Source organism: Phocoena sinus, chromosome 15 (genome assembly GCF_008692025.1).
Source record: "Phocoena sinus isolate mPhoSin1 chromosome 15, mPhoSin1.pri, whole genome shotgun sequence".
Lineage (NCBI taxonomy): Eukaryota > Metazoa > Chordata > Mammalia > Artiodactyla > Phocoenidae > Phocoena > Phocoena sinus.
Window position 1 is genome coordinate 82,624,450 of NC_045777.1, and position 27,594 is coordinate 82,652,043.

Genomic DNA, 27,594 nt, shown 5'->3' on the forward strand with positions numbered 1-27,594 from the left:
CCTTGCTTTTGTTTAATGTTGCCACTCAAGAACAAGCCTCAGCTGAAGCGCTGAGATTGTAAGTGGATATATATAGTGCCACTTATTTCTGCCGCAGGAGAAATATAGTGGGTCAGAACACTCCTTCCCCCATGGAAGAAGTTGCCCACCTGCAAGCAAAATCCTCTTTGCTCCTACCACCGCCAACCCCCAAATTTAGGAGGTCCAAAATTGGGTAAAGTTGAAAAATCTAAGGGCTGGAACCAATGTGCCATCCGAGGTTATTTAATATTGTTGGGGGAGGGGTCGAGAAAAAAAGCAGCAGTACACAAATCCTTTGATAAGTTTCCGTTTAATTGCATGTGATAAAGACCTACAGTTGTGGGGGCAGGGAGGGTAACATTGGTGAAATTCACATGCTTTCCCATGGCCTTAGCTTCTCCTAGAAAGTACCCATCATGCTGCTATGATTTTTGCCTGTTTTCTTGTCTATCTCCTGAATTAGATGTTGGGGACAGTGTCAACTTCATCTCTATCAGATAAAAGAGATCATGCACCTCCTCTGCTTAAAACCCTCCAAAGACTTTTCAACTTATCCTCAATCCCTGGGCCTGTGCACCTCCCAGCCTCATTTTTCATGTTCCAGCCACAATGGCCTTGCTGTGCCTCCTGCCCACCTAGGACCTTTGTAGCTAATTCTCCTGTCTGGAATGTTCTTCCCTGAGAGGCACAAAGCTGGCTCCTTGTCATCCTTGATGAGCTCAAATGTCACCTCCTCAGAGAGGCCTTTTTAAGGCCCAATATAAGAAAACCATTGCCTGCCGCCCCCCCCCACTAGCTCTCATAATACTGGAATTTTCCTTAGAATCAGAAATTATATTTACTCACTTATCATCTTTTTTCCCTCCTAGACAGAAAGCTCCTTTTCTTTCTTTTTCTTTTTTTTAATATTTATTTATTTGGCTGTGCCGGGTCTTAGTTGCAGCACGCTGTATCTTCGTTGCCGCGTGCGGGATCTTCAGTTGCAGCATGCAGGATCTAGTTCCCTGACCAGGGATTGAACCCAGGGCCCCCTGCATTGGGAATGCAGAGTCTTAACCACTGGACCACCAGGGCAGTCCCTCTGTCTTTCTTTACCAATGTATTCCTTTTGCCCATTGGGTGTTGTCTTAGTCTGCTAAAGCTGCCATTATAAAGTACCACAGCCTGGGTGGCTTACCCAACAGAAATTTATTTCTCATAGTTTTGGAGACTGGGAAGTTCAAGATCAAGGTGCCACCAAGGTAGGTTTCATTCTGAGGCCTCTTCTGTTGGCTTATACGTGGCATCATCTCAGTACGCGCTGGCATCATCTATGTGCTCACATGACCTCTCTGTGCTCTCTCAAGAGAGAGATCTCTGGTGTCTGTTCCTCTTCTTATAAGGACACCAGTCCTATTGGATTCGGGCCCCACCCTTATAACCTCATTTAGCCTTAATTACCCCTTTAGAGGTACTGTCTCCAAATACAGTCACTTTGGGGATTATGCCTGAACATATGGATTTCTCAAGGGACACAATTCGGCCCATAAACAAATGTATAAATTTGTACCCTGTTTGGAATAATACTGTATGAACCCATAGGATAGGAACAGCTGGAACACTAAAAAGAATACAGGGAGCCTCAAAATATTCATTGTGGTGGGCACGAGCAGTCTGCACAAGTGGTCTCTGCATGGAGTGGTTCAGGGCATGAGGCCTCAGTCTGACCTTCTGAGAGCCACCAAGAGGCCATCCTCCCTCCCCTGTCCCCTGGTGTGCTGGAGTCCCTGCTTACCTTTGCCTCACCTATTGGGCTTCTTGGAGGCTGGCCCTAAGGGCTCCACCCCTATGAAGAACCTTTCCCCTGTGATGAATTAACAAATCCTCCCTAGGTCTCTTGTGGGTTTCAACAGGGTGGCTGGGTGTCCTGTGGTTGAAAAATTCCAGCAGAAAATCCGGTAAAGCTGAGATCTAGGCCTGGAGCCATGGTAAATTCAACAAGAGATCACCCTGAACTCCCTTTTGCCTACTTCAAACTACCATAGAATTTAACCCCCAAAGCCTCTCCAGAGCTGATCGGGGGTGATTGTTATCAGCTCAGTGGCCCCCACTTCCCACAGTTACATTTCCAATGCAAGATAATGAGGATTTGTGGTAGGAATATTAACACTAGGGCTGCTGCCCTTCTGTTACCAAAGGGAAATCAATTATACCATTTTGCTAGGGCCAACAGACCGACTAACCTGCTTTAGAAAGATTTTCAGTGACAAGAATTGACATCAAGACAGGTGCTGTGAGAGCCCAGAAGAAGGAAGGTTTCTGGGGGAGGTGATACCTGTGGGGAATTAGACAAAGAAGGGTCACATCAACATCAGCTTCAGAGTGGCCTTGCAGGTGGCTTCTGTTACATAGATGTGACCATCTATGGCTACTGTATAGTTATTCAATGTAATAATGTTACACATGAAAAAAACGTAATAAATGTTATTATTCTATTTATGCATTTAGTACATTACAAAAACCACTAACAACCAGACCTTTGAAAAATGTGAAATAGTCAAATATTTGAAACTCAATTTATAATCTTAATATACTATTTTCTTCTCAAGCACAATTTTCTTCTCAATTCCTGATGGACAAGTGAAACTCTCCCAAGTCCTTAAGCAATTCTAACGATGACAGCCAACACTGATTACTTACTATGTCCAAGCACTGTTCTATGTGTCAAGTCGTTTTATCCTTACCACAGTCTCATGGGGCATTATTATTATTTTAAAGAAAAATGAACTGAGGCACCAGGAGAGTTATGTGACTTTCTCAAGGTCACATAACTCTCAGAATCCAAAGTCTCCTGGTTCCTAGGCCTGGTATTTGTCCCCACAATGGTGACTGATGCCACCAGGGAGTGGCTAGCACTTTTAACTTTCCTAAGGGGACTCACTCAAATCTGTTCTCCCCTCTATCACAATGAGATGGCAATGGGGCGTTCTCAGGGGACCCCACAGCTGTCCCAGAAGTTCTTTCACTCCCACGCAGCCCATCCTGCAATTGTGGTCGCATCAGTGCCGGCCAGGTGAGACCAGCCATCCAACACCCCCTCTGGGTGGGCTCCCTTGCCAAGGATAAAGTAGAGGCAGAGCTGGGACCAGGATCCAGGCTGCCGGTGTCCAGTCTTTAAGATCAGCCAGGCCGGCCACCTTCTAGGAGAAAAGACATGCTCTGTTCCGTTATGGCAGATGGAAGCCCCTGCTTAGGCCAAGGAGTGTCCAAGGAGCAGCCTGGTCACTCCTTATCTTGGTTGTCTGAGTGTCCCAAGGCCCTCAGTGACAGCGTTGTCGCTGTGGGCCCAGGTATGACCACAAACCCCATTTTACAGCAGGTGCAGAGAGGGTAAACTGAGGAATGGCATCAGTCCCAGCGCCTGCACCTGGGCACCTGCACCCAAGCCCTTCTCTCCGGAGGGACACAAGATGTTCCTAGGCCCACTGCCCAGAGCCTTGCACACAGTAGGTGCTACACTTTTCTTGAATGAAGAGCCGCATCTCCAAGCCGTGTGCGTCATGAGGGGAGAAGCCACCTGGAGAAAGAGCCCAAAGGGGCCTGCTCTGGGCTTCACACTGGTGCACGCTCCTCTAGGGACGCTGAGTCAGAGCCGGCGGACGCGGGCACAGACGCAGGGAGGGGAGGGGGCGCAGAGTGAAGGAACGGTGACCGGGGACGGGAGGGGAAGGGAGGGGTCGAGGGGAGAGGAGGGGCGCGGCGAGGGGAGGGAGGGAGGGGGAGCAGATTGGAGAAGCGGAGACCGGGGAGGAGAGGGGAGGATCGTGGAGAGAGTGGAGGATCGTGGGGAGAGGCGGCGTGCGGCGGAGTGAGGGAGGGTGCGGGGAGGGGGCGCGGCGCGGCTGACGTGGGTCGGGGTCGGCGCGGCGGGCTGTGGCCGGCGGCGGCGCGCAGAGACACAGCGATCCGAGGCGAGGACGAGCCGGCGCCGCGCCCGTACCTCCCCGCAAAGCCCGTGCCGTGCGACCCACGAGCTGCAGCCGCCGCAGCCGAATCGAGCCGCGTGCCCTCCACGCTCCAGCAGCTCCCAGCGCCGCCATGGCCCCGGCCCTCTGGCCGCGCCTCGGCCGCATCCTCTGGCTGGCCTGCCTCCTGCCCTTGGCCCCGGCTAGGGTGGCTGCAGGTAAGGCGCTGCGCGAGCCGGCCGCTCGCCCTCCCCGAGCCGCAGCGCGCCCGGGGCCTCGGGGCGGTTCCGGGCGGGCGGCCTCGCCGGGAGACGGGGCTGCGGAGGTGGCGCCGTGCGCCCTGCGCGCACCTCCCACCTCCCCGCAGGCAGCGAGCTGCGGAGCGGAGCACGGCCTGCCGGGCGCCGCGCAACCGTCTCCTCTGTCCCTTCTCCCCTCTCCCCTTAAGTCACCGGCACTTGAGGGGGCTCCCCGCGCACTCGTTCCTGCTGCCACCTCCAGATCGGCCTTGCCCTAGGGACCGCGCGGTGGTCGGCGCATCCATCCCGACGTTTGGAAACCTCGCAGCCGCTGGAGGTGGGGGAGGACGCTGAGGGGAATCTGGGAATGCTCGGGGTCGGTCTTCTCGCCACAGCCCCCAGGGAGCGCGGCCAGGTTGCCCGCGGAGCAGCGTTTTTGCCTTAAAATGTGGCCTTATCCAGAGAGGCTTTCTACCCTGCTTGTGTTGACTTCGGGGAGTATGCGATTTTAGCGCCCAGGAGGCCGGTCTGCCATTTCCTCTCTGGGAATGATTTCCAAAATGGAACCGGAGCTGGTTCCGCTGGGTCCTACCCGGTGTCCCCCGGATCGTGCTTCTAACATCCCCACCTCCTCAACGCCCGAAGGCCAACACCCACTTTCCTGCCCCATTTTGGCGACAAAGAAGGACCCAGGGTGGAGAGTTTTAAGGGGACAGTTGGGATGTGGGCAGCTATTGGGTGGGTGTTAAATATTATCCAAGATTTTCATTACCCCCCCCACCTTGAAAGAATGGTAGACAGAAGAAGAGATCTAAAGCAAACTTGTGAAATGAAAGCCACAAGGTAAAATAAAAAACCTGCATCTTAAGGATGAATTAAGGGAATTGTGGGAATTGGCTTGGTCAGGAGCATCTGCTTGCCCCTGGAAATGGGGTCTCTTGTCCATTAGGTTTACATGTGTCCAGAAATTATCAACACGGCCTAAATTGCCAAAAACAAAAAAAGGTGTGGAGGATTAATTCTTTGGAAGTCATGTGTGGTTCCCAGCCTGGCCTCTTGCATCCATGATACAGTCCAAATAGCTGGGAATGGGGTTGGGGAAAGCTCACAGGAGAAAAAGAGAGATTCAGAAGCCCTTTCCACCCTTCCTGGCTCTGGGTCAGCCTGCACGACATGCTTCCTACACCAGGGGTTGAAGTCAGAAGTCCGTGTCCTGGACCGTTCATTAATTCCAGGTTGTGTTGTCCAGACTTCAGAGGTACCTTGGGAAGTGTTTTGGGCTGTGTACATGTGCAGTGAGAAAAGGCTGATGCAGCCCTTTTCTAGACTGTTCTGGGGCCCTACAGGCTGTGTGGTCAGGGAGAATGTGCGTGCTCCAGGTGGAAGCCCAGGGAGCCTGCTGGTGGACATTCTTCCACGGGTCAAACTTTGTGGCTGCTGTCACTTCACTTTTTGCTTTGGCCCTTTCAGCTCTGGGTCACTGGGGCACCTGTGGCGCCCCTGAGCCCCTGACTGGGCTGCTCTGTACTCCAAGGCCATGTCATCTGGGCTCCCAAACTTGGAAAGATGGATTTGCATGGGTAGGTAACCAAACCTGGGCTCGGTTCCTTCAGCCACAGGTGGCAAAGCCTTCCCGGTCCATTTCAGCCTGGATGTTCTGGACGCTTTCTAGGCCCTGAGGACGAGGGGCAGCATCACCCGGGGGCTGTGAAATACCTGCTTTTTAAAAACAAGCCTGAGAAAAGTGCCCTTGGAGCCTCTGGCGTGTGGACAGGTCGGGATGGGGGGCGCTCCCAGGAGCCGGGCCAGCGTCTGCTGCAACATTGGCTGTAGCCACAGCCCCTCCCCACCCCCACCCCATCCCGCCTCCTGGCTGAGCTGGCTGCCCTCCTGATTCTGTTCCCCTGGCAACGGATCTGCGTCGTGCTGACATGCGCCTGTCTTGCTGCAGACGCTGGATGGCCATTAGCATGCAGCTGAATGTCCCTGCCACCTGCCAGCCTCACTGTGGCCCACGCTCCTCTCCTGGGGGGTGTGGGCAGGAGCAAGAGAGGGAAGGGAGGAGATGGCCTCTCCTCTAAGCACCTCTTTCTGCAGCAGCCTGGCCAAAGGCTGCCTCCCAGCCAGAGGGACTCAGCCTAGGGCAATGCAGATTGCTGTGTGGTCCCCGGCAGTAGCATTAGTCCCTGGGGACCTCTGGGGACTCAGGTCCTTCAGTGTAAAATACATACTGTGTTATCTTGGAGAAACTTACGTGTCTGGAATTCTCTCTTTGGGATTAAGGTGCTGCAGGTCCCTTTTGCAATGCTAGCCCAAATGACTTTATAATCCAAATCATGGCCCCAAGGAAAGGGATTCAGAACAGGGAATGTGTAACGTGGGTGAGTGGAAAGGCTGGAGCCAGAGTCCCCAGTGGGGGCAGGCAACATCGCCGCAAGGCAAATGGGGTGCAGTTAAGGACACACTCGCTCACCTCCCAGTTTTGCTGAGTCCAGCAGGTCTCTCGTGAGCCCCCTGAGAGCAGGGAGCACATCCTGTACTTCTGGGTCCCCCCAGCAGCTGCGGGTTGGGGCTCAGTCCATAGCACTTGGGTGAAGAGTTTCCTGGGGCAGTGCCGTGTGGCCTGGTCCCTCTGCCACACCCTTCTCTCCAGGTGCCTCTCCACAGCATAGTGTTGAACCCCTACTATGTGCCAAGCACCTGGCTAGGCTTGGGGGAGATGGGGATGACCCCTGCCCTGCCCTCAAGGAGCTTGCAGTGCAGTGGGGGAAATAAGGAAACCTTTATCCCAACCCAGGGAGACAACTGTGTGCTCAGGCTGTTGGGAGAGTGCCGAGGAGGTGGGGTGGGGGGGTGTCAGGGAGGGCTTCCTGGAAGAGGTTATATCCACAGACAGATAGGTGAAGAAGAGCAGTGGGGACAACGTGTGCAAAGGCCCTGAGGCTAGGAAGGACAGAGCATGTTGGGGGGAACTGCAGGTGTTAAAGGGTTAAAGCTACAGCATGGATGTACTAAAATGTGAATGTGGTCTCCCTCCACCCAGAGGCTGGCCCATGATCAGATTAACTGTGCAGGAAGCTGCTTGTTGGGGTGGCTGAAGTTAGGGCAGGACTGGAGGCCAAGGGTCACGTTCAGGATGTATCGGTAATCCATCCGGATGGGGCAGAGTGCTACCTTAAGCAATGCTGGTAGTAACGGAGAGGGAGAATTAGTGGCAGAGGCCCGGGGGTTGATTCTTGGGACAGCTGGTCCTCTGACCCGGCAGAGAATGAAAGGTGAAGAGAATGGTAGGTTTGGGAGGGGAGAAATCCAGGGGGTCTAGAGCATCAGTGGCCAACAGAATTTTAGATGATGGAGGAAATGATCTATATCTGTGCTATCCGGGAGAGCTATGGCTGTTGAGCGCTTGAACTGTGGCTCTAGTGCAATGGGGGGACTGGAATTTTAGTATTATACATTGAAGTCATTAACTTTGATTAATTTAAATTTAATTGCATGTGGTTAGTAGCCATTGTATTCTTGCTCAGTAGAAATGAAGTCTGTTACTGGCTTCTATCAGCATTAAGGAGGTACTGGAAGCCAAGGGAGGGGGCGTATGTTGCCAGGAATTGGGGTGGGGGGGAGTAAAATGAGCAGAGGGGGGGCTTGTGGGCCCTCCTCCCTTCCTTCTGCATCACCTCTTCTGCCCAGGTGTGCACTGTTAGACATTCTCTAACCTCAGGCCCTTCAGAAGTCTCACCTGAAAAAGAAAATTACAAATCACAGGAAAATAGTTAATAAGACGTGCAGTAGTGCTATTGATAGGAGTGAAGGGTTCTGGGAATTAAGATATGCCTGCTTGAGGGATTATCATGCAAATCGTGAAGTTCACGTTAGTGCCGCTGCAGACATCCTTCTGATGTATTGTCAGGTAGAGATAAAGTAATTCAAAATTGTGTGCAGAGGCTGATTCTGACTAAATTTAAAACTTCCGTGCGTGAAAAAGAGCTGGAGGACAGCAATATGAGAGCAGCTGTTGTCTTTGGGGGGTAGGGTAATAGGACACTTCTAATATTCTTTATGCATATGTATTACTTTTATGATGGAAACAAATCTGATTTTTAAAATCTTACCTTCTGAGTATGATAAAATCTGCAGCTATCTAAAGCAGGTGAAGAATAATGACTTAGGAAAATGCCTATGATACAGAATTGAAAAAACAGAAACAGCAATGGAGCATATAATCTCAGAGTAAGCAGCATTTAAAAGAATAGTAGGAAATGACCCAATATAGTAAGTGGTTGTTACTAATTATTTAAAAACTATTTTTTAATTTTATACCTTTCTCTATTTTCAGATTACAATTAGTCTTACCTTCAATGTGTTGGTCAGATGGGGAGTGTTATTGAAAAGGCCTCCTATTTGGTCTCCATTCCATGTGCTCCAGGCCCTATTCTCTGCTTGCAACCTAGAAAACGAATTCCTGGGTTCCCTGTAAGAGCTGCATCCCCAGTATTTCAGTTCAGGTTCCCCAAGGAGTTGACCCAGCTGGAATCACAGAGCTCCAGCATTGGCCCCGGCAGGAATCCTGGAGGTTCCCTAGAGCAGTGTAGTCCAGTGGAACTTTCCGTGATAATGAAGATCTGTATCCACAGTGTCCACTATAGTGACCCTTGGCTACATGTGACTGGCCCTTGAAATGCGCCAGTGCAACCGAGAAAGTGGGTTTTAAGTTTGTTTCACTTTAATTGACGCTTAAGGAGCCACACGTGGCTAGTGGCTACCATATTAGACAGCTCAGATCTAGAAACTCTCACCTTACAGACTTACAAACTGAGACCAAAGAGAAGGGGGCTTGGCTTGGATCACAGTGGCCCTTCCTCCCAAGGCTGGCCTACCACCATCAAGGTATTAGGCCTTAACAGGGTCCAGACTCAGCTTTGTGTTTCCAGCTGGAATTTTGTTTCACATGTGAAGGTTAGTCCAAAAGAGTGGGCATTTCTTGGCATCAGCTGCAGTGGCTCCTCCTGTGACATGCACTGGCCATCATTTTCACAGCTACGAAGCAGGGCCAGGTCAGCATACACATGCTCTGTAAGGCCCTGCTTGGCTGGCATGAAAAAATAAAACAAACTGGAGACACGGGAAAGGGCGTGGGATTTGGAGTCAGTTGGGCCTGGGTTTGAATCCCAGCTGGGCAATGAACTAATCATATGACCCTTGGGCGGGTCACTTGACCTGCCTGGGCCCCAATTTCTCCACCTGTAAAAGAGACTCACGGAAGCCGGCCCAGAGGGTGGCGGTGGGTTTCCTGGCCACGCCCCTTCGTGAAACGCGGACTTTGTTGCCTTTGTTTCTGGGTTCCTAGGCGTGTATGAACTTCACCTCACCCCCGATGGCCCTGCCACCACGGGGGCAGAGGTGACCATCACGGCCAGCCTGGTGGCCGATGACAATGGCAGCCTGGTCCTGCCCGCCAGCACCCGCCTTTACCGCTTCCGCTGGATTCACACCCCATTGCTGCTCACGGGGAAGACAGATGAGGCTTTCAGCTCCACCATCCGCGTCGTGGGGAACGTGCCCGGGGACTTCCCGGTCTCCGTCTGGGTCACCGCCGCTGACTGCGGGATGTGCCAGCCTGTGGCCAGGAGCGTCCTCGTCCTCCCCATTACAGGTGAGGACCTTTCCTACTTGATTTGTCTTCAGACTCCTGGCTGGTAATCACATAAATGCAGATTAGACCCATGGTTCCTTCGCTGCTGTCAGTTAACAAAGGATCAGAAAACGGTAATATGCACTGCTGGCAGGGTTGTGCTGAAATGGACACTTAAAGTACATATTGCTACTCGGGTGTAAATTAATACAACCCTTTGGAGAGCAGCTGATACATATGTATCAATGGTTATAAATTATTTTAGTCTTTGGCCTCTTCTTTCTCCTTCTCTCTCGCTCTCCCTCTCTCCTTCTCTCTTTCTCTCTCTCTCTCCCCCTTCTCCTCCCTTCCTTCCTCCCTCCCTCCCTCCTCTCCCATCTCTCTCTTTCCAAGAAGTCCCTGCTTTCTTGGAGTTTACAGTCTATTAAAGAACTTATCTTCAGGAAATAAGCCTCCATTTGGGTAATGGTTTATGCACGAAGATGTTCATCACAGTTTTTATAACAACAGAAGAAAACAGAAACAAGCCAAGTATGCAACCATAAGGGGACTGGTTAAGTATACTGACACAATTTGTATAATGAATAATAATGACCTTTACAGAGAGTTTCTTGTAGCCTGGGGGAGTACTCATGGTTGTAAAATTTAAAAAATCAAAACAAAATTCTATAACCAGTTTGATCAACTGTGTTTAATATGTGTATACCTTAAATATGTACACACGTATACTTTGCAATTCTTCAAAACATCAACAATGCTTGTGTTTGCGTGATAAGCAGTTTCTTTTCTCTTCATTCCACTTTTCAGCAATTTCCAAATGAGCTTTATTGAGCACACCTCACTTTCTGCTTAAAAAATCAGCTTTTAATTTTTTTTTTTTAGAGGAGGCAGCATGGAATGGTGTTCCTCACCCAGCCCAGCACATGGGGTGTGGACCTGCGGTCAGTAGAACTGCTCATTTTTTCTAGGCTCATCTAATACTTTGAAATATTTCCCAAGAGTTGCTTTCAAAGCCTGTGCATTTCCTTCTGGTCCTGGGCATCTTTTGTGCCAGAAAGTTCAGGGTCTTGGTGAAAGGGGTTCAGGAGCAGAGCTATACATGTAACACATGAAGTGAGTCTTCACCAGCGTCCACGGAGGGGGCATATGCCTCTGTGTTCGGTGACCTGCAGCGTCCCCTCTTGCCACCACCTGGCTGTGACAGCCAGGAGGTCGGGTGGGGGAGAGGCTGCCCTGCCAACTGGCACGTGGCTCTGCCCTCCTCCACTTCAGTGGACTCACCCTCCCGTGGTCTCTGTCCCAGAGTTCCTCGTGGGGAACCTCGTTGTCACCCAGAACACCTCCCTGCCCTGGCCCAGCTCCTACCTCACCAAGACAGTCCTTAAAGTTTCCTTCCTCCTCCACGACCCCAGCAACTTCTTCAAGACCGCCTCGTTTCTCTACAGCTGGGACTTCGGAGATGGGTATGTCCTTACCCCCCTTGATGCCCCAAAGTCTTGGCTCATGGCTGGTGGCCCTGTCGTCCCAGGCGGGGTGCTCTGTACTCTCCCATCTTCACCTGCTCACTCTCTCTCACTCCAAACATGCCTTGTACACCAGCTCTGTGCCAAGCTCGGGGTCCATGGGGACCAGGGTGAGCCAGTCATGGGACCTGCCTTCAAGGTGCCTGCAACCTAGTAGAGGGGTCATTGGTGCCCAAAACAGCCCTTTAAGGCTGGTCAAGGTAGGTAGATTTTTCTCTGTTTGACTCTGGAGGGACCTGGCCAGCCAATGACACACGCTGTTATACTCACCTGGTAGAATTCAGGTGTTCCAGCTTCATTCTCCTTACACCTCCTCTCCAGACAAGCCAATTGCGGGAGGCAGGTCGGGAAGTAGGGGCCGGTCAGGCATATCTGGAAATGGGCAAGATCCTGCGTGAAGAAAGCTACAGAGCTACTGAGAAGTAGCAAAGATTTGTTTTTTTAATTTGTTTCATTGAAGTACAGTTAATTTACAATGTTGTGTTAATTTCTGCTGTACAGCAAAGTGATTCAGCTATGTACATATGTATATTCTTTTTTTTTTAATTTTTTTTTTGCCGTACGCGGGTCTCTCACTGTTGTGGCCTCTCCCGTTACGGAGCACAGGCTCTGGATGTGCAGGCTCGGCGGCCATGGCTCACGGGCCTAGTCGCTCCGCGGCATGTGGGATCTTCCCGGACCGGGGCACCAACGCGTGTCCCCTGCATCGGCAGGTGGGCTCTCAACCACTGCGCCACCAGGGAAGCCCTATATATTCTTTTTCATATTCTTTTCCATTATGGTTTATCACAGGATATTGAATATAGTTCCCTGTGCTATACAGTAGGACCTTGTTGTTTATCCATTCTATATATAATAGTTTGCATCTACTAAGCCCAAACTCCCAAGCCCTCCCTCCCCCACCCGCAGAAGTAGAAAAGATTTGAGTAAATGGGTATGAACACCATGTCCGGGATGGTGAGTCTTAATATTGTAAAGATGTCCGTTTCCCCCCAGTCATTCTTTAAGTTTAATGCAAAACCAATAAAAATCCCAATAAGAATAATTTCTGGAACATGACAAAGATTTTACAGTTCATCTAAAATTTGTGTATAAATACAGTTTTACACATATGTGCACATACATGTATACATATACGTCACATATACACATAATGTATACACATACATATATACATACATGTACGTATACGCTTATATATATATGTATATATATGGTTTTATAACATAAAGAATATTTGTCTCAAACCAGGGCACAGCCTCCATATTTATTAGGGGCATTTATTTTCACGTTAAAGAAAGTTATATTCACTATTTCTTTCTCCTTTTTTTTTTTTCTTTGGTTGCGCTGCAGCCTGCAGGATCTTAGTTCCCCGATCAGGGGTCGAACCCAGGCCCTTGGCAGTGAAAGTGCAGAGTCCCAACCACTGGACCACCAGGGAATTCACTATTTCTATTGCAATTGAACATTTTTGACTAGGCAATGAAATAAAATAAGAAAAGTAAATGAAATATAAATGTAAAGGAGGAGACAAAAGTCATTGTACACAGATGACAGTACTGTTTACCTGGAAAACACAAAAGACTCAACTGAAAAATCTTAGAACTAAAAAGATTTTAATAATGTGGCTGGTTACAAAACAAAGATTCTTATCTTCTCCATATAATGGCAGTCGAAAAAATCTTTCATAATATTTATAAAAACGGAGAGAATAAACTTAGCCTAAAATTGTAGGATTTATGTGAATAAAATCACAGATTGTACTGAGAACCTTAAAAAGACTTGAAAAATGATGAGAATTTCTCAATATTGTAAGAAGAAAGAGAAATGATCAGAAAAGCAGAATGATGATGAATGGTGATGGGGAAAGGGGCTAGAAATACATACATAAACGTATTTAGAAAGCTACAAATAATTTTCAGCAAGAAAAGGCAGCTCAATGGAACAGAATAGAAAAAGCAGAAAAAAAACCTAAGTTTATATACACATGTAGTGTATGATAACAATGTTACTTCCAGCCAGTGAATAAGGATAGATTGTTTGATAAATGATACTAGGGTAGCTGGTTAACTGTTTGGGAGAAAAATAATCTAATCCCTAACAAAAGCTATTCCAGATAGATTTAAAATAGTAAACATAATGAACCAGGACTAGATTGGAATGTAGATGATCCCCTGAGATTGGATAGTTTGACGGTGGGGAAGGCATTTCTGTAAATAAAAGGCAGAAACTAGAATGGAAAAAATGCTAAATTTGGCATCATCAGATTTAAAATTTGAAATGAAAGAAGTAAATCAAACCAAAGGATAAAGGTTAAACTGGGAGAAAATATTTGGAAGATATGTAATAGGTAAAGGTTTGATAAACTTCATATATAAAGAGCATCAACAAATCAACAAAAATATTTTATTGTTACTAGAATTCCTTTTTTTTTTTTTTGTGGTATGCGGGCCTCTCACCGCCGTGGCCTCTCCCGCTGCGGAGCACAGGCTCTGGACGCGTAGGCCCAGTGGCCATGGCTCACAGGCCCAGCCACTCCGCGGCATATGGGATCCTCCCAGACCGGGGCACGAACCCGCGTCCCCTGCATCGGCAGGCGGACTCCCAACCACGTGCCACCAGGGAAGCCCTAGAATTCCTTTTGAAGTGATTCAGGTAATTGTAGGGAAAAAGCATGATGTTACACACTTAATATGTTATATCATAACCTGTGATGGAGGTATGACTCTCCCTGTTTTTCAGATGAGAAAAGTAAGGCTTAGAGTTACGTAAATAGGAATGCTGGAGCTGAGATTTAAAGCCACGTCTGTCTGAACTCCAGAGTTCATACTTCTCCCCTCCCCAGATTGTCCTTGTCTAACACACAGCCTTTCCCAGTTTCCTGGCTCAGGGTGCAGAGCACTTCCTGGCAGGTGACAGGCACCTCTTGCTAGGAGTTCTCCTACCTGTAACTTACAAATACAAAGACAACCAGCAGCCACTCTACCAGGTACAGCTGACCTCATGCCCTGGCTGGCTCTGGGGACTGATGCTGGGATGATGTTTTTGCTTGCAAGGCGTTGGTCTGAATGTGTCACTGTACAACCACTCTAAGAGGGCACGTGAGTCACTTCTGTCATCTCCTCCCTGTCACCTTATAGCACCCAGATGGTGACCAAAGACGCTACAGTCTATTATAACTATTCCATCGTTGGATCCTTCACTGTGAAGGTCAAGGTTGTGGCCGAGTGGGAGCAGGTAACACCGGACGTCGGGAAGGGCGTCCTGCAGAAGACGGGCGACTTCTCCGCCTCGCTGAAGCTGCAGGGTGAGTCTCTGGGGGTTGGTGTGGGTTGAGCGTTTGGCCCATCAGGGAGCCCTGGGTACCACTCCTTCCAGGGCTGGGTCACTTGCAGATCAGGGTGGCTCCAACTGGGCACTGGGCTGAGCTCAGATGCACAGCCTCTCTTCTGTTCCCCTGGCAGCCCTCTGAGCGGGTCTGTCATTCCCCGCTTCCAAGAGGGCACTGCAGGCCATGGAGGAGGTCAGGTGGCCACCAGGTGGCAGAGCCCAGACACTGCTGTGATTTGGTGCATCCCCATCACTCCTCGTTCCCGGCTACATCTGCCTCCCGTCAAGGACCGTCCTGTTGGGGCTGGGACAGCCTCAGTCGGCTGCACAGGGAGGGAACAGCCAGACCCGGCTTTGGCAAGAGGGGATGCTGGGGCAGCTGCAGCAGATTTCTTGGTCATGCTAATGGGGTGCTGCTTCCCCCACCCCACACACGGAACAGATGATGCGGGGAGGCGGCGGTACCCTAAGTCAGCCCCAGGTCCTGCTCACCAGGGCCCTGCTTGCTTCCTCCGGCTCCCTCACTCTAAGCTGGCTCCAGCACCTGCTGCTGGCAGGGAGGCGGGACCCGGGTATGCCCTGGATGTGACCTGTGACCTGCCCTTGGGGAGGGCCAGGAGGAGGACGGGGTGATGGTCACACAGCCTCGGGACTCCACGAGCCCTGATACAGCTTTCGTCAGCCACCAGATATAATGAGGTCTTCTCTGCCTTTCAGAAACCCTTCGAGGCATCCAGGTCTTGGGGCCTACCCTAATTCAGACCTTCCAAAAGATGATAGTGACCTTGAACTTCCTGGGGAGGTGAGTGAAGCCCAGAGCACACTGCACGTGACCTGTGGTCCTGCCCGTACTCCCCCTCCGAGGCTCCTGACCTTTTGCTCCATCCCTGAGGGGCCCCAAGTTAAGGAGCTCACGGAGGGATGATGCCACCCTTGACTGTGCCACGGGAGAGTCACAGGCATGGCTCCATTCTCAGGGTCCAGAGGAGGGAGCAGTGGCCTTTTGGGGCTGTCGGCAACATGGGCATCAAGGCAGAGGCAGGTGAGCGACCACTCCTGTGAAAAGACCTGTATGTGACTTGGGCCTGCTTTCCAGCCCCCTGGAAAGCAGGCCATCTTGGGTAGGACCTGGCTCAGCTCCTGCCAAGAACACCATCAAGCTGAGTTTGTAGTAAGTGATGAGATGAGGAGATGCTGGGTGTGTTCTCCCCACAAGGGAGCCCCTCTCTGGGGCCACTGGGATGGACGGGGCTGCAGAAAAATAGTGGTCAGGGCCCAGCCCTCCAAAGACTCGAGTGGGGAAGACCAACCCCACCCAATCCCCCGACAAGGGGACATGTCAGGGGGAAATAAGGCTAGACCGGGAGGGGGCAAAGTAGCCAAGGAAGGAGGAAGACAAGCCAAGGGGCTGGAGGTGGCTCCTGAAGCTTTCAGGGGGCTTTGGAGATAAGAGCTCAGTACTTAGAGAGCAGAGGGGGAAACTACTTGTGCTTGGTAGACCTGATCGTTGAAGTGGCATGAGTGTGTGTTTTACTCTGGTCTACGTCGTGTGAGATAGGAATGCTCACTTGGAATTCTTTTTATGGACCTGCATTTTCCAGATTCTGAGCCTGTGCTGTGGCAGGTGGATAGTTTGGAATGCCCTCACCCCTTCAAACCTGTCAAAAGCCGACTTATCCTTTTAGGGCCTACTCAAATGCCACCTCCTCCAGGAAGCCTTCCCTGACTTCCTCATTAAGAACACGCTCCTCCGTCCCCTGTGCTTCCACAGTGCACCAAGTGCGTCACTGGGGCACTCATTCTGCCTCCTTCAGCAGTCTGTGTATGTCCCTGTTTGCCTCACTGACCCCCTCGGAGTCCCGAGCCATCTCTTTTTTTTTTTTTTTTTTTTGCCGTACGCGGGCCTCTCACTGCCGTGGCGTCTACCGTTGCGGAGCACAGGCCTCGGGCGCGCAGGCTCAGCCGCTCTGTGGCATGTGGGATCTTCCTGGGCCGAGGCACGAACCCGCGTCCCCTGCATCGGCAGGCGGACTCTCAACCACTGCACCACCAGGGAAGCCCCCGAGCCATCTCTTATGTACTGTTTTGTTCCCTGGAGGCCAGGGAAGCTGGGTGTTCTGTCCTGGAAAGGACACTGAAGTTCATGACTGCCTGGGCTTTCTTGGACTTAGTCTATGCTCACACTCCTTTCTGAGCCATTGCTAAAAAACTGCCCCCATTTCCCTGCAGCCCCCCTCTGAACGTGTGCTGGCGTCTTAAGCCCGAGTGCCTCCCGCTGGGGGAAGGGGAATGTCACCCTGTGTCAGTGGGCAGTACGGCTTACAACCTGACCCACATCTTCAGGGATCCTGGGGACTACTGCTTCAGCATCCAGGCCGAGAACATTATCAGCAAGACACATCAGTACCACAAGATCCAGGTCTGGCCCTCCAGTAAGTGACACTTCGCCTCTGCTCTTACAAAGGCAGCAAAAACCAGTCAACCCTGCCACCACCGCCAGTGTGCTGCCACCAGCCAGCTCCACCAACAGCCATCAACATCAGTCCCAACAACACAAGCATCATCAATAACCCTACGGTCCCCAACCAACGCCACTGACTGACCACCCACAGCACTAGAAACTCTGTAGTGCCATCAACAACTGCTCTAGCCCCCACTACCAGAACCCCTCAGTTCCACCACCACCACCCTCCACACCAGCACCACTAGCAGTAACAACAGACAGCTCAGCTACTGCCGGCTAACTTGCCCAGCGCCACTGCCACCATCACCACATGCTACAGACAGTTCTTCTAGCATCTTCAATAGCCAGAGACGGCGCTGCCGTTGCGACCACCCTTACCACTATCAGCACTGCCGTTAACACCCCTGCCACCAGCCCCCGCACCGACCATTTGGACCGACACCATCCATCCCGTGCTACCCCAGCATCATCCCAACTTCAGCTCTCCTGTTGCCGCCACCACTGACAGTGGTCAGTGTCTCTCCATACGTTAACCACTGCCACACTTGTCCCCAACACGAACCCTCCCTCCTTCACTGCTATCACCGCCACCCCATCACCTCCATCTCGGCGCTGTTGCTGCCACTAAAACAGGCATATCCAACGGTGACGGTGCTGGACTCACAGGGCTGTTGTGAGTCTCCCAGGGAGGGTAAGCAGCTCAGAAAGTGCAGTACAGTCTCTCTCGTTCATAAGGGTGCCCAACCATCGCCCCTGGAATACCCTTTCCCCAACACATCATGAGGTCCTGCCACTGGCTTACAGCCACAGGACTGGCTGATGACAGCGTCAGGTCCTACCCTTCATCTCCGGGGAGGGGGGCTGTTCTGTGACCCCAGAAAAGAACTTTCTTACGTAGAGGAGAAAGTAGGATCCCAGAACCCTAGGGATGGTCTTTCAGATGCCCAGCCAGGTTCCATGCCATACAGAACAAAAGGGGACACCCCGCCAGCTGCACTCATCCCCGAGGTTGGCCCTGTAAGTGCACCAGATGCTGTCACTGCCCCCTCCAGTCTTTCCCGTCCCTCTGAGACCTTGAGCAGACACCACTCTCCGCTCCTGGTCCCGGCTGATGTTGTGGGCCAGGCAGACTCCGTGACCTGTTGGCATCATCAGCGGCCTTGGGCCCCACCTCCCCCAACATCTCCTGGGCACTGGGTGTCTGGGATCCCTCTGAATTCTGCAGAGAAAGACAGCACTACAGGTAATCAATGCCGCCTTTTCTTGGGAGACAGATCCTCATGGCGTATGGCGGTGGCTCTACCAGGAGGAGGGTGGGGGAGTAGGGAGAAGGAACCCACACTTGCTGATCGCCTGCCTTGCACCTGCCTCACCTGGTTGCATTCCCGTGGCAGCCTTGTGGGTCAGTATTGCCATCAGGTCACTGGTCAGAACCAGGATTCGAACCCAAGACCCCCTGGGCTCTTCCTGCTCTGCCATGCTGCTTCTTGGTAACAGGATAAGGGAGTGAGCCCAGAGCTGCCAGAGGTCACGGGGCTGTTTGGGTGTCCTCACAACTTGGCTTCCCTTCCCCAGTGCAAGTCACCCAAGAGAGACCAAGGAGGAAGCTGCTGGGTCTTTCATGGCATAGGCTCAGAAGTTGTACGTCATCACTCTGTCTCATTGGGAGCAGCCCACACTCTGGTGGGAAATTTAGTTGCACCCCTTGAAAGTCACTCTCAAGTAAAACTTGAAAACCCTCACATACCCCAGCTTGGTTTTTGTGAAATCCTGGATTTGCCTGTTGGGGTTGCCTAGATGGGATGCATGAACACAAGGAGGAAAACAGCTCTGGTGGGCTGTGTTCTCTCCCCTGTGTCATCTCCTCCTGAAGGCTAGTACTCGGCACCAACTACCCAGGCTCGTGACTTTAGCCTGTCTCACTCCCAGGCATCCAGCCTGCTGTCTTCGCTTTCCCGTGTGCCACACTCATCACCATGATGCTGGCCTTCATCATGTACATGACCCTGCGGAACGCTGCTCATCAGAAGGACATGGTGGAGGTGGGTGCTTGGTGGGGTGGGGGCTGGACTCCTGGGCCCTGACAGGAGAGGATATGCGGAGAGGGCAGAGGGGGCTAGACCAGGGAGCCTGGAGGTGGTCTGGATGTCAGAGCAAGGCCCTGAGGCTGGGGGTAATGTGCCCAAGAGGCATCCGTAGATGGGGCCCGATTGATGATTTAGCTGCCTGCCAATGTGACTTACCTCCTTCTATGCTCGCCCCTTGCTTGGCAGCTGTGCCCGTGAGCTGTTAAGGGAGAGGGCAACCGAAAGCAGGAAAGACCCACAGAGCAGAAAAGCCAAAGGCACAGGGAAGCGCTGCGTGGCTCCAGAAAGGTGTTTCTGTGCACGCTGCCAGCAGGCAGCTGAGCTCAAGGCCACCTAGCCAGGCAGCTGAGCTCCTAAGGCCACCTAATGGGACTCCCAGTGGGCGGGCGGGTGATTGACCAGTGGGGTTTTGTTCACCATAGGTGGCTGATTTTGACTTTTCCCCCATGTCTGACAAGAACCCGGAGCCGCCCACTGGGGTCAGGTGCTGCTGCCAGATGTGCTGTGGGCCCTTCTTGCTGGAGACGCCATCCGAGTACCTGGAAGTTGTCCGCGAGAACCACGGGCTGCTGCCGCCCCTCTACAAGTCTGTCAAAACTTACACAGTGTGAGCGCCCCCCACCCCCGACCCGGTTTCAGCGTTAACTGACTGCTGACTGGGAGTTTCGGGCAGGGCGGGGCAGGGTGGTGCACGCTGCCCAGCAGGAGGGGTTCATGTGTGCAGAGCTGTCCACCCTGGACGGCCATCCATTTTTACAGTCCAGCTGCCTCCACAAGCCCCCCTCCATCACACCCCCTAGCCATCCATCCATCCATCCACCTATACGGTTGTAAGCCCCTCTCAGTCCCACTCCTTGGCTTTGAAGAGGCCCCAAGTGGGGCTGCAACACCAGACGTGGTCCTTGTTCTCTCCTAAGTGTGCCTGGCTACTCCTCGTCCATTCCTCCCCTATTGGCACATTTGCTGTCTATCTTGGGTTCACAGTTCCCTCCCCCAGGCAGCACTGCCCAGGTCAGAGAGCTGGAAGGAAGGTCACAAATGGATAATTTAAGGCTGCATCACAAAAGGCCACACATACAGAGACAAGCGTGCACACACGCCACACAGACATTTCAGATGATTTCCTCTGTATCAATTAGGTGGTTGCTGGGAAGTACCCTGAATCAGCGCTAAAATGAAATCTGACCTTTCCCACAAGGCCCTGACAGCTCCTGGGCCTGGCTCCTCCCTTTGTGTGCTGTCCCTGTGGCTACTGGGTCCCTTTCTAGGGACACCCTGTTCTCTCTCTGCTTGCTGGGGGTTGGGTGGGGGCAGGGCTAATGCTTTGTGAGTGCAAAGTGCTTTATAAATAGCACCTTCTTTTATTGAGTCCATGTTAAACTTTCATTGAGGAAACGGCTTTGCAGCAAAAAAAGAGTCAAGCCATGGGGACTTGGGTACCCGGAGGGGGAGGGGACAGTGTTCTTGCCGCCCCAGCTGCTCCCAGGGTGGCCTTGAGAAGGAAGAGGCAGGACTGGATGGAACCCGGGGCGGGGGACCAGCCCACTCCTCTTTCTTTGTTGGCCCAGCAGCCTGGGGGAGGCAGAGGATGTGCAGAGACTGTGTTATGGGTGCAGAGGGAGACCACGATTAGGCCCCCATCGAACTGTGCAGGATTAGGGAGCAACCTGGGCCTGCCTGGGGAGGGGAGGCAGGGCCGTGGGGGCTGAGCTTCGTTGCTGTCATCGTCTGCTCTCAGACTTTGTGCTGAAAACAGCGTTCCCACTGTCGTGCAGCTCCGACTCATGAAATACTGCCATTATTGCCGAATAAAGCCTGTGTGCTCTGAGTATAGCCAAGCATATGCCAGGTGGCCCGAGTCTCTTTCTTTTCCGTGCGTGGATGTTTGGGCCTCGCAAGCAGCAAGAGGATTTCTTGGATGAAGCGGGACGTCCCGTCGTGTTCTCTGGCAAGTGCCCTGGATGGAGCCGCTGGCTACGACCTCAGGTCTGGGTCAGTGGTTTGGGTCAGTGGTTCTCAAACTGCCTCTTAGGCTGCATCACAGACAGTCTGGCTCCTGAGGGCCTCCCGGAAGTGGGTCCAGGCGCCCCAGGTGACTCCAATGTGTAGCCAAGTCTGAGACTCTGGGGTGGACTCTTGATCAGAGGGGGATGTAGGGCACACCTGGGAACTTGGAAATGCAGATCCCTGGGCCCCATGCCACACGTGAATCAGCTCCCGGGGAGGGGGCAGCCCTGGTGCATCAAGTGTGAGAACCTCCCATCTCCAGCAGGGCTTCTTGAACTTGGATGTGATGAGAGTCACTGGAGGTCTTGTTAAATGACATAGCTTCACACAGGGTGTCTGGAATGGGCCCTGGGATTCTGCATTTCTAACAAGATTCCAGATGCTACTGATGGTGCCGGTCCCAGGACCTCACTTCGAGTTGCAAAGCTCTGAGTCTACACCCTTCCTGCGCTCTTTTTCTTCTATAAGAGGTTCAGGATTTTTTCTTAATTGCCTCTGCTCTCCTGTCGCCCCCACCACCCAGCACCCAGCGGGTGTGCACCAAGATTTGAGGAGCTGGACATAGGTGTGGGTAGACCCTGACCCCACCCCTGCTGTGCCACCCTGGAGGCCCCACTTTCAATGAGCAAAGTCATTTAGGGAACTTTCTTGGACTTCAGCATCGCTGGCATGTGGGGTGGATACTGCCACACACACCTTTCCTCTGGCCTCCCACTCGGGGGTCAGCTATGTCATGATTCAGGGCAGGAAGGAACCTGGGTATAGCAGGGCACCCTCATGCCCTGGATAACTGGTTAGAGGATCAAATGAAACCTTGAGTTACTTTAAAGTATTCTTAATAGACAAGGACAGAAATCATTTTAGAACCACTTCCTGCTGGCAGAAGACACAGCTCCCCATCTCCGCATGCCTTCAAGGGAACCAGGATAAAAAAATCTCAACTCACCCAGAAGAATTTAAAAGTGGTGTTTCACGCTGTAAAGGGAGCTACATCTCTGCAAAAATGGGGGTAATCAGGTGTTTGTCTCACAGAAGTTAAATTTTTTTTTTGAAAAACAAATTGTCAGCCACATTTAAGAGGTTGGGTAGAAAGAACCCTTGGGATAAAAAAAACCCCCAGAAACCTGAGAGCTGGGGAGGGAAGCTCACTTTGCCAAGCACAGATCCACCAGCTGCAATACAGTTCAGCAGAGTATTTGACTTGCAAAGTTTGGGAGCACGCAGGCTGTTGGGCAGTCGGCTGGGTCAGGCAGCAGAGTCAGGCTCTTCCAGGCTCCCTCCTAACCCCAGGCAAGGACACCTTCCAGGGCCGTGCTCACTGATTTGCTAGGCTGTCTGGAACGTTCCTCTGGAGGATTGCAGGAGGTTTCCAGAGCTGTAGCCCAAGTGAGGAGCCTGTAGGGAACTCACTGTATTTCCTTACCAGCCCCTGGTCACCGGCCCATTCCAGGCCTGTAGCAGCGAGTGTCCAGCTCTGTCCAGCACAGCTACATCTCACCTGAGCATCCTTATAAGCACTGTCATGATTCTCTATTAGCCTGCCCCACAACCACACCTCAGGTCCAGATGGCAGGAGGGCTGGGCAGCTATTCCCATCAGCCTACAGTTCCAGGAGGGACCAGATTGTTGCTGATGAGAGGCTGTGGGTTCCCATGACCATGGGGTGTCAGGAGCAGAATCAATTGAATGTATTTTTGCCGGTACCTGATAAGAGCCATGTTTTCCTTTAAGAAGCCCATCACCCTGGACATACTCGGGTGTTTTGGAAGGGTTCTGAGGGTTTAAGCCTGATAGGATTAAAGTGGGTGTCCAAGGAAACGTACACGAACTCACCTATACTGGGTTGAATAGTGACTCCCCCTAAATTCATGTCCACCCAGAACATGTGAAAGGGACCTTATGTGGAAATAGAGTCTTTACAGATGTGATCAAATTAAGATGAGGTCATACTGGAATAGGGTGGGCCCTAAATCCAATGACTGGTGTCCTTATAAACAGAGAAGAGACACAGAACAGGCCACGTGATGGACCCAGAGGTTAGAGAGATGCATCTACAAACTAAGGAATGCCAAGGATTGCTGGCCACCCCAGAAGCTGGAAGAGGCTCGGAGCAGATTGCTGTGTGTTAATACGCTCCTGCTGCCATCCCGAAGTATCACAGCCTGCGTGGATTAAACAACAGAAATCAATTTTCTCACAGTTCCAGAGGCTGGAAGTCACAGATCAAGGTGTTGGCAGGGTTGGTTTGGTTCCTTCTGAGGCCTCCCTCCTTGGTGTGTAGACAGCCATCTTCTCCCTGTGTCCTCACCTGGTCATCCCTCTGTGTGTGTCTGTGTCCTAATTTCTCCTTCCTATAAGGACACCAGTCAGATTGGAGTAGGCCCACGCCAATGACCTCGTCTTAACTTAATTACCTCTTAAAAGGCCTTATCTCCAAATTCAGCCACATTCTGAAGTGCTGGGGGTTAGGACTTCAACTGATGAATTCTGGAAGGACAAAATTCAACCCATAACACCTTGATTTCAGACTTCTGGCCTCCAGAACTGGGAGGGAAGAGATTTCTGTTGTTTTAAGCCGCCCAGTTTGTGGTGTTTATTTCCGCCGCCCCAGGAAACGAATACACTTTGCAATGTCTATCCTGGCAGCTCTCTCAGACTCTGCATCCATCCAACAGGACGTCCTTCAAAACAGATCCAGAATCGAACCACTTCTCCCTGCTTCTGCCGCCACCCGCCTCCCTGGCGGGGCCATCCCCATCCTGTTGGCTTCCACTGCCCCTCATCTCACCCCAGCTATGTTCTCAGACCCACACGAAGTCCATGTCCTCTACCCAAACCCTTCAATGTCTCCCAGCACAGGGGCCCTCCAGGGGCCTTCCAGGGGCCTTCAAGACCCGCACGACCTGGCCCTCTGACCTCACTTGCCTCAGCTTGGTCCTCCTCAGGGCTTCCCTAGGGCCGTTCCCCCTGCCGGGAGCTTTTCCCTACACATGCCTGGGGCTCCCTCCTTGCCTCCTTCACATCTGCTCCAAGGTCACCTGCTCAGTGATACCGACCCTGACACCCCCCACCTCCCGTACCCTACGTCCCTTACCCCCAAGAGCACTGATCATTTGCTAACATACTATTAATTTTACTAATTTATTTATTTACTCTGCCTCCCTCCATGAAATAAAAACTCCAGGAATGAAGGGACTTTGCCTACTGTGTCCAATATTTCTATTTCCAGCACCTAGCATGATGTCTGGCACATAGCAGGTGTTCATTAAATATTATCGAGGAAAGGAGGAGAAATGCCACCTCCCCATTCAAATGCATGGCCTGGCAATGTCTAGGATTTAGGAGAGGAAAGAGAAAATGCTGAGGAAAGGACTCAGTGTCTCCCCAGATTGTCCAGAAGGACAAATGGCATGGAAGCCCTGGTTTGGGCTGTGTGGTGATGTCCAGGTGACAGGATGCTGAGGCCTCTGCACCTGTATCCTGGAGAGAAGGACCACTGTCTGGGGGTGTCCTTCCCTGCCCGGAGGACCTGAAGCTGCCCCAAAGTGTGATGGCGTTCCGGAAACCAGCTCTGGTGCTTGTTCATCATCAGAGTGGGAAGCCCCTGGCTGTCTTCTGAGTATGATGCCTCGTTCCGTGTTGGGGAGGGGGGGGTGTCAGAGGGTAGTGGGGAGCCAGGCTGTGGAGGCCACAGCAGGGGCCGAAGGAGCAAGCTGGGTTGGAACCTGGCTAAGGGGCTGAGGAGGAACTGGGGCCACCAGGCAGGATGCGGGCCAGGGGCTCTTAACCTGGGGTGCCCGATCCCCAAGGGATCCATGGAGAGAATTCATGAACTTGGATGGGAGAAATGACATCTCCATTGTTACAAACCTTCAATCCAATCGAGGCATTTCCTTCCACCATAGTGGCCCCAAATGGCAGTGTTGTCAGCAGTTCCTGTGACTTTGCCATCAGTAACAATCAAAAATATGTTCACATCACACTCCAGTTGTGAATCTCTCAAAATGTCATTTGTGCTGATCATGTGTTCAAAATTACCGTTGCTATTAGACTTGCTTTTGGATCTTATTTCACTAAGCACATATATTACAATTGCTATTCTGATAACTGGTTTCCTTTGAAATCCTATTATTTAATATTATGCTTTTAAAACCGTTATTCTGATGGCTTGATCTGACTGGAGGGGGGCTCATGGTACCAAGAAGGCTATCAGGCCCCTGTAACTGTTCTCTGGGGAGATCCTCAGGGGCACAGGGGTGACAGGAGACTTTGTTTTCTTCGGGCCAGAGGGAAGGATCCTTCCCTTGGGTATCTGACCCAGGAGACCAGGTGCCGGGTCCCCACAGGCCTGCAGTGCTCAGTGCAACCAGCAGGTGGCAGCCCCGCTCAGCCATGCTTCTGCAGTTTCCTCCTCGTGCTGGCTGTGGGCACCACAAGAATACAAGGGACACGGATAGCGTGGGTCCTGGCAGCTGTGGCACCCACAGACGCACACACCTGTGCACACGCCACATGCATGTGCACGCTCACACTGACAGCTGGAGAAGCCTACCTGGGAATCAGCTTCCAGAACATCCTGGCCCTTCCAGGACAGAAGGCATTCCCAGGACTCTTGCCTTGGGAAGTCCTTTCAGAAGAGGGGACCCCCTTTGTTCTTCCTCACCTTCTCCTTCCCTGATATCTTTTCTGAGGCGTCCACAGGTCAGCACAAGCCAGTAACTCCAGCCACAAAAATAATCTAGTTGCAGCCAAGGTAGGGAGTGGGTGGAAGAAGTGGAGATCTGAGGTCTTGCCCAGACCCTGGGCAAGTGACTTAATGTGTCCAAGCTCTAGTTTCTTTGTGTTGCACAATTTGTATAAAGAGTGAACTCTTACAACTCAACAACTATATGACAAACCACTTAATGAAAAATGAGCAAAGGACTTGAATAGACATTTCTCCAAAGAAGACATACAAATGGCCAATAAACACATGAAAAGATGCTCAGTATCATTAGTCATCAGGGAAATGCAAATCAAAACCACCCTTAGATACCACTTCACGCCCAATAGGATGGCTATAACAGACAACACAATCAAGGCAAAACAGAAAATACTAAGTATTGGCAAGGATGTGGAGACATAGGAACGTTCGTACACTGCTGGTGAGAATGTAAAATGGAAGACAATTTGGCGGTTCCTCAAAAAGGTTAAACACAGAATTACGATATGACCCAGCAATTCCACTCCTAGGTATACACCTAAAAGAACTGAACACAGATACTCGGGTACTTGTTCACGAATGTTCATAGCAGCACTATTCACAAGAGCCAGAAGATGGAAAGAGCCAACATATACATCAACAGAAGAATGAATGGACAAATTGTGGTAATACACACAACGGAATATTATTCAGCCTTAACAAGGAATGAAGTACTAACCCTGCTACAACAGGGATGGACCTCGAAAGTATTATGCTCAGTGAAAGAAGCCAGCCACAGAAGGCTACACACGTTTATATTAAGTGTCCAGAATAGGCAAATTCATAGAGACAGAAAGCGGATTGGCGGCTGCCAGGGGGTTGGGTGGGGGAGGGAGGAAGGGGAAGGGATTGTTTAAAGGGTAGTGGGTGTTCTTGGGGAAAGTGAAAAAAGTTTGGAAACTCCGGAGAGCTGGTTGCACAACATTTTGAATGCACTGAATGCTGCTGAACTGCTCACTTTAAAGCGATCAATTGAATGTTATGTGAATTTCATCTTTTTTTTTCAACATATTTTTTTTTCCCAACAAAATGAAAAGAACGAATGGGTGCGTTTTCCAGGCAATCATTGAGAGAACGTTCGGGCAGCATCGACAAGCCCTGCACAGGGGCCCAGCAGACCCCGGACACATGCCCTTCTTTCCCGGCACGCTGGGCACATTTCAAAGTCTGAGTCAGTGGTGAGCTAGGATCGTAGGGGCCGCGGCAGCAAGCGGTCCCGGCGCACCTCGCAGGGGGACGCAGCCATTGCTTTCTTTTCATTTTCTTCCCCAAAGCCCCGGTGTGCTTCCAGGAATGGGCAGCAGGGGGTGCTAGAAGCCAGCTGCAGAGCAGGGAATGGACGGCCTGACCACCCCTCTAGACTCAACTGCTCCGGCTCAGGCTGTAGTTTCTGGCTGGTCACCACACCCCCAGACTCCCAACGGGTGTCGACCGGCGCCGGACCACTCCTAGCCCGGGTGTGGCAGGTGCTGATATGCTGCGTCTTCTCTCAAACAGAAACCGCAGGCTTCTGGCCCCAAACAGGTGGGATCAGCTCAAAAAGCTCAAGGGCTCCCTACAACCTTTAACACCAAGTCCAAACTCTCCGCCCTCAAGCTGCTCCCAC

At 51.6% G+C, this 27,594-nt stretch overlaps 1 protein-coding gene across 3 annotated transcripts; it reads left to right on the forward strand.

The window, feature by feature from the left end:
• Positions 1-4,057: 4,057 nt before the first annotated feature.
• Positions 4,058-21,078, forward strand: TMEM130 (transmembrane protein 130). 3 transcript variants are annotated; one of them, XM_032606342.1, is made up of 8 exons: positions 4,058-4,183; positions 9,552-9,857; positions 11,140-11,299; positions 14,500-14,666; positions 15,407-15,491; positions 16,919-17,121; positions 19,083-19,195; positions 19,699-21,078. In XM_032606342.1, the coding sequence occupies exons 1-8, from the start codon at positions 4,099-4,101 to the stop codon at positions 19,849-19,851; spliced, it is 1,272 nt and encodes a 423-aa protein (XP_032462233.1). In that variant the 5' UTR covers positions 4,058-4,098; the 3' UTR covers positions 19,852-21,078. The 3 variants fall into 3 exon arrangements, with proteins under 3 accessions (XP_032462233.1, XP_032462232.1, XP_032462234.1); XM_032606341.1 differs by having other exon boundaries at positions 4,099-4,183; positions 19,663-19,851; XM_032606343.1 differs by lacking the exon at positions 9,552-9,857 and having other exon boundaries at positions 4,099-4,183; positions 19,699-19,851.
• The last annotated feature ends 6,516 nt before the right edge of the window (positions 21,079-27,594 follow it).

Coding starts and splice junctions, on each gene's coding strand:
- TMEM130 (XM_032606341.1), top strand. CDS start 4,099: ATGGCCCCGGCCCTCTGGCCGCGCCTCGGCCGCATCCTCTGGCTGGCC. Junction 9,858..11,139: donor CCTCGTCCTCCCCATTACAG/GTGAGGACCTTT, acceptor TCTCTGTCCCAG/AGTTCCTCGTGGGGAACCTC. Junction 19,196..19,662: donor ATCAGAAGGACATGGTGGAG/GTGGGTGCTTGG, acceptor TGTTCACCATAG/GTGGCTGATTTTGACTTTTC.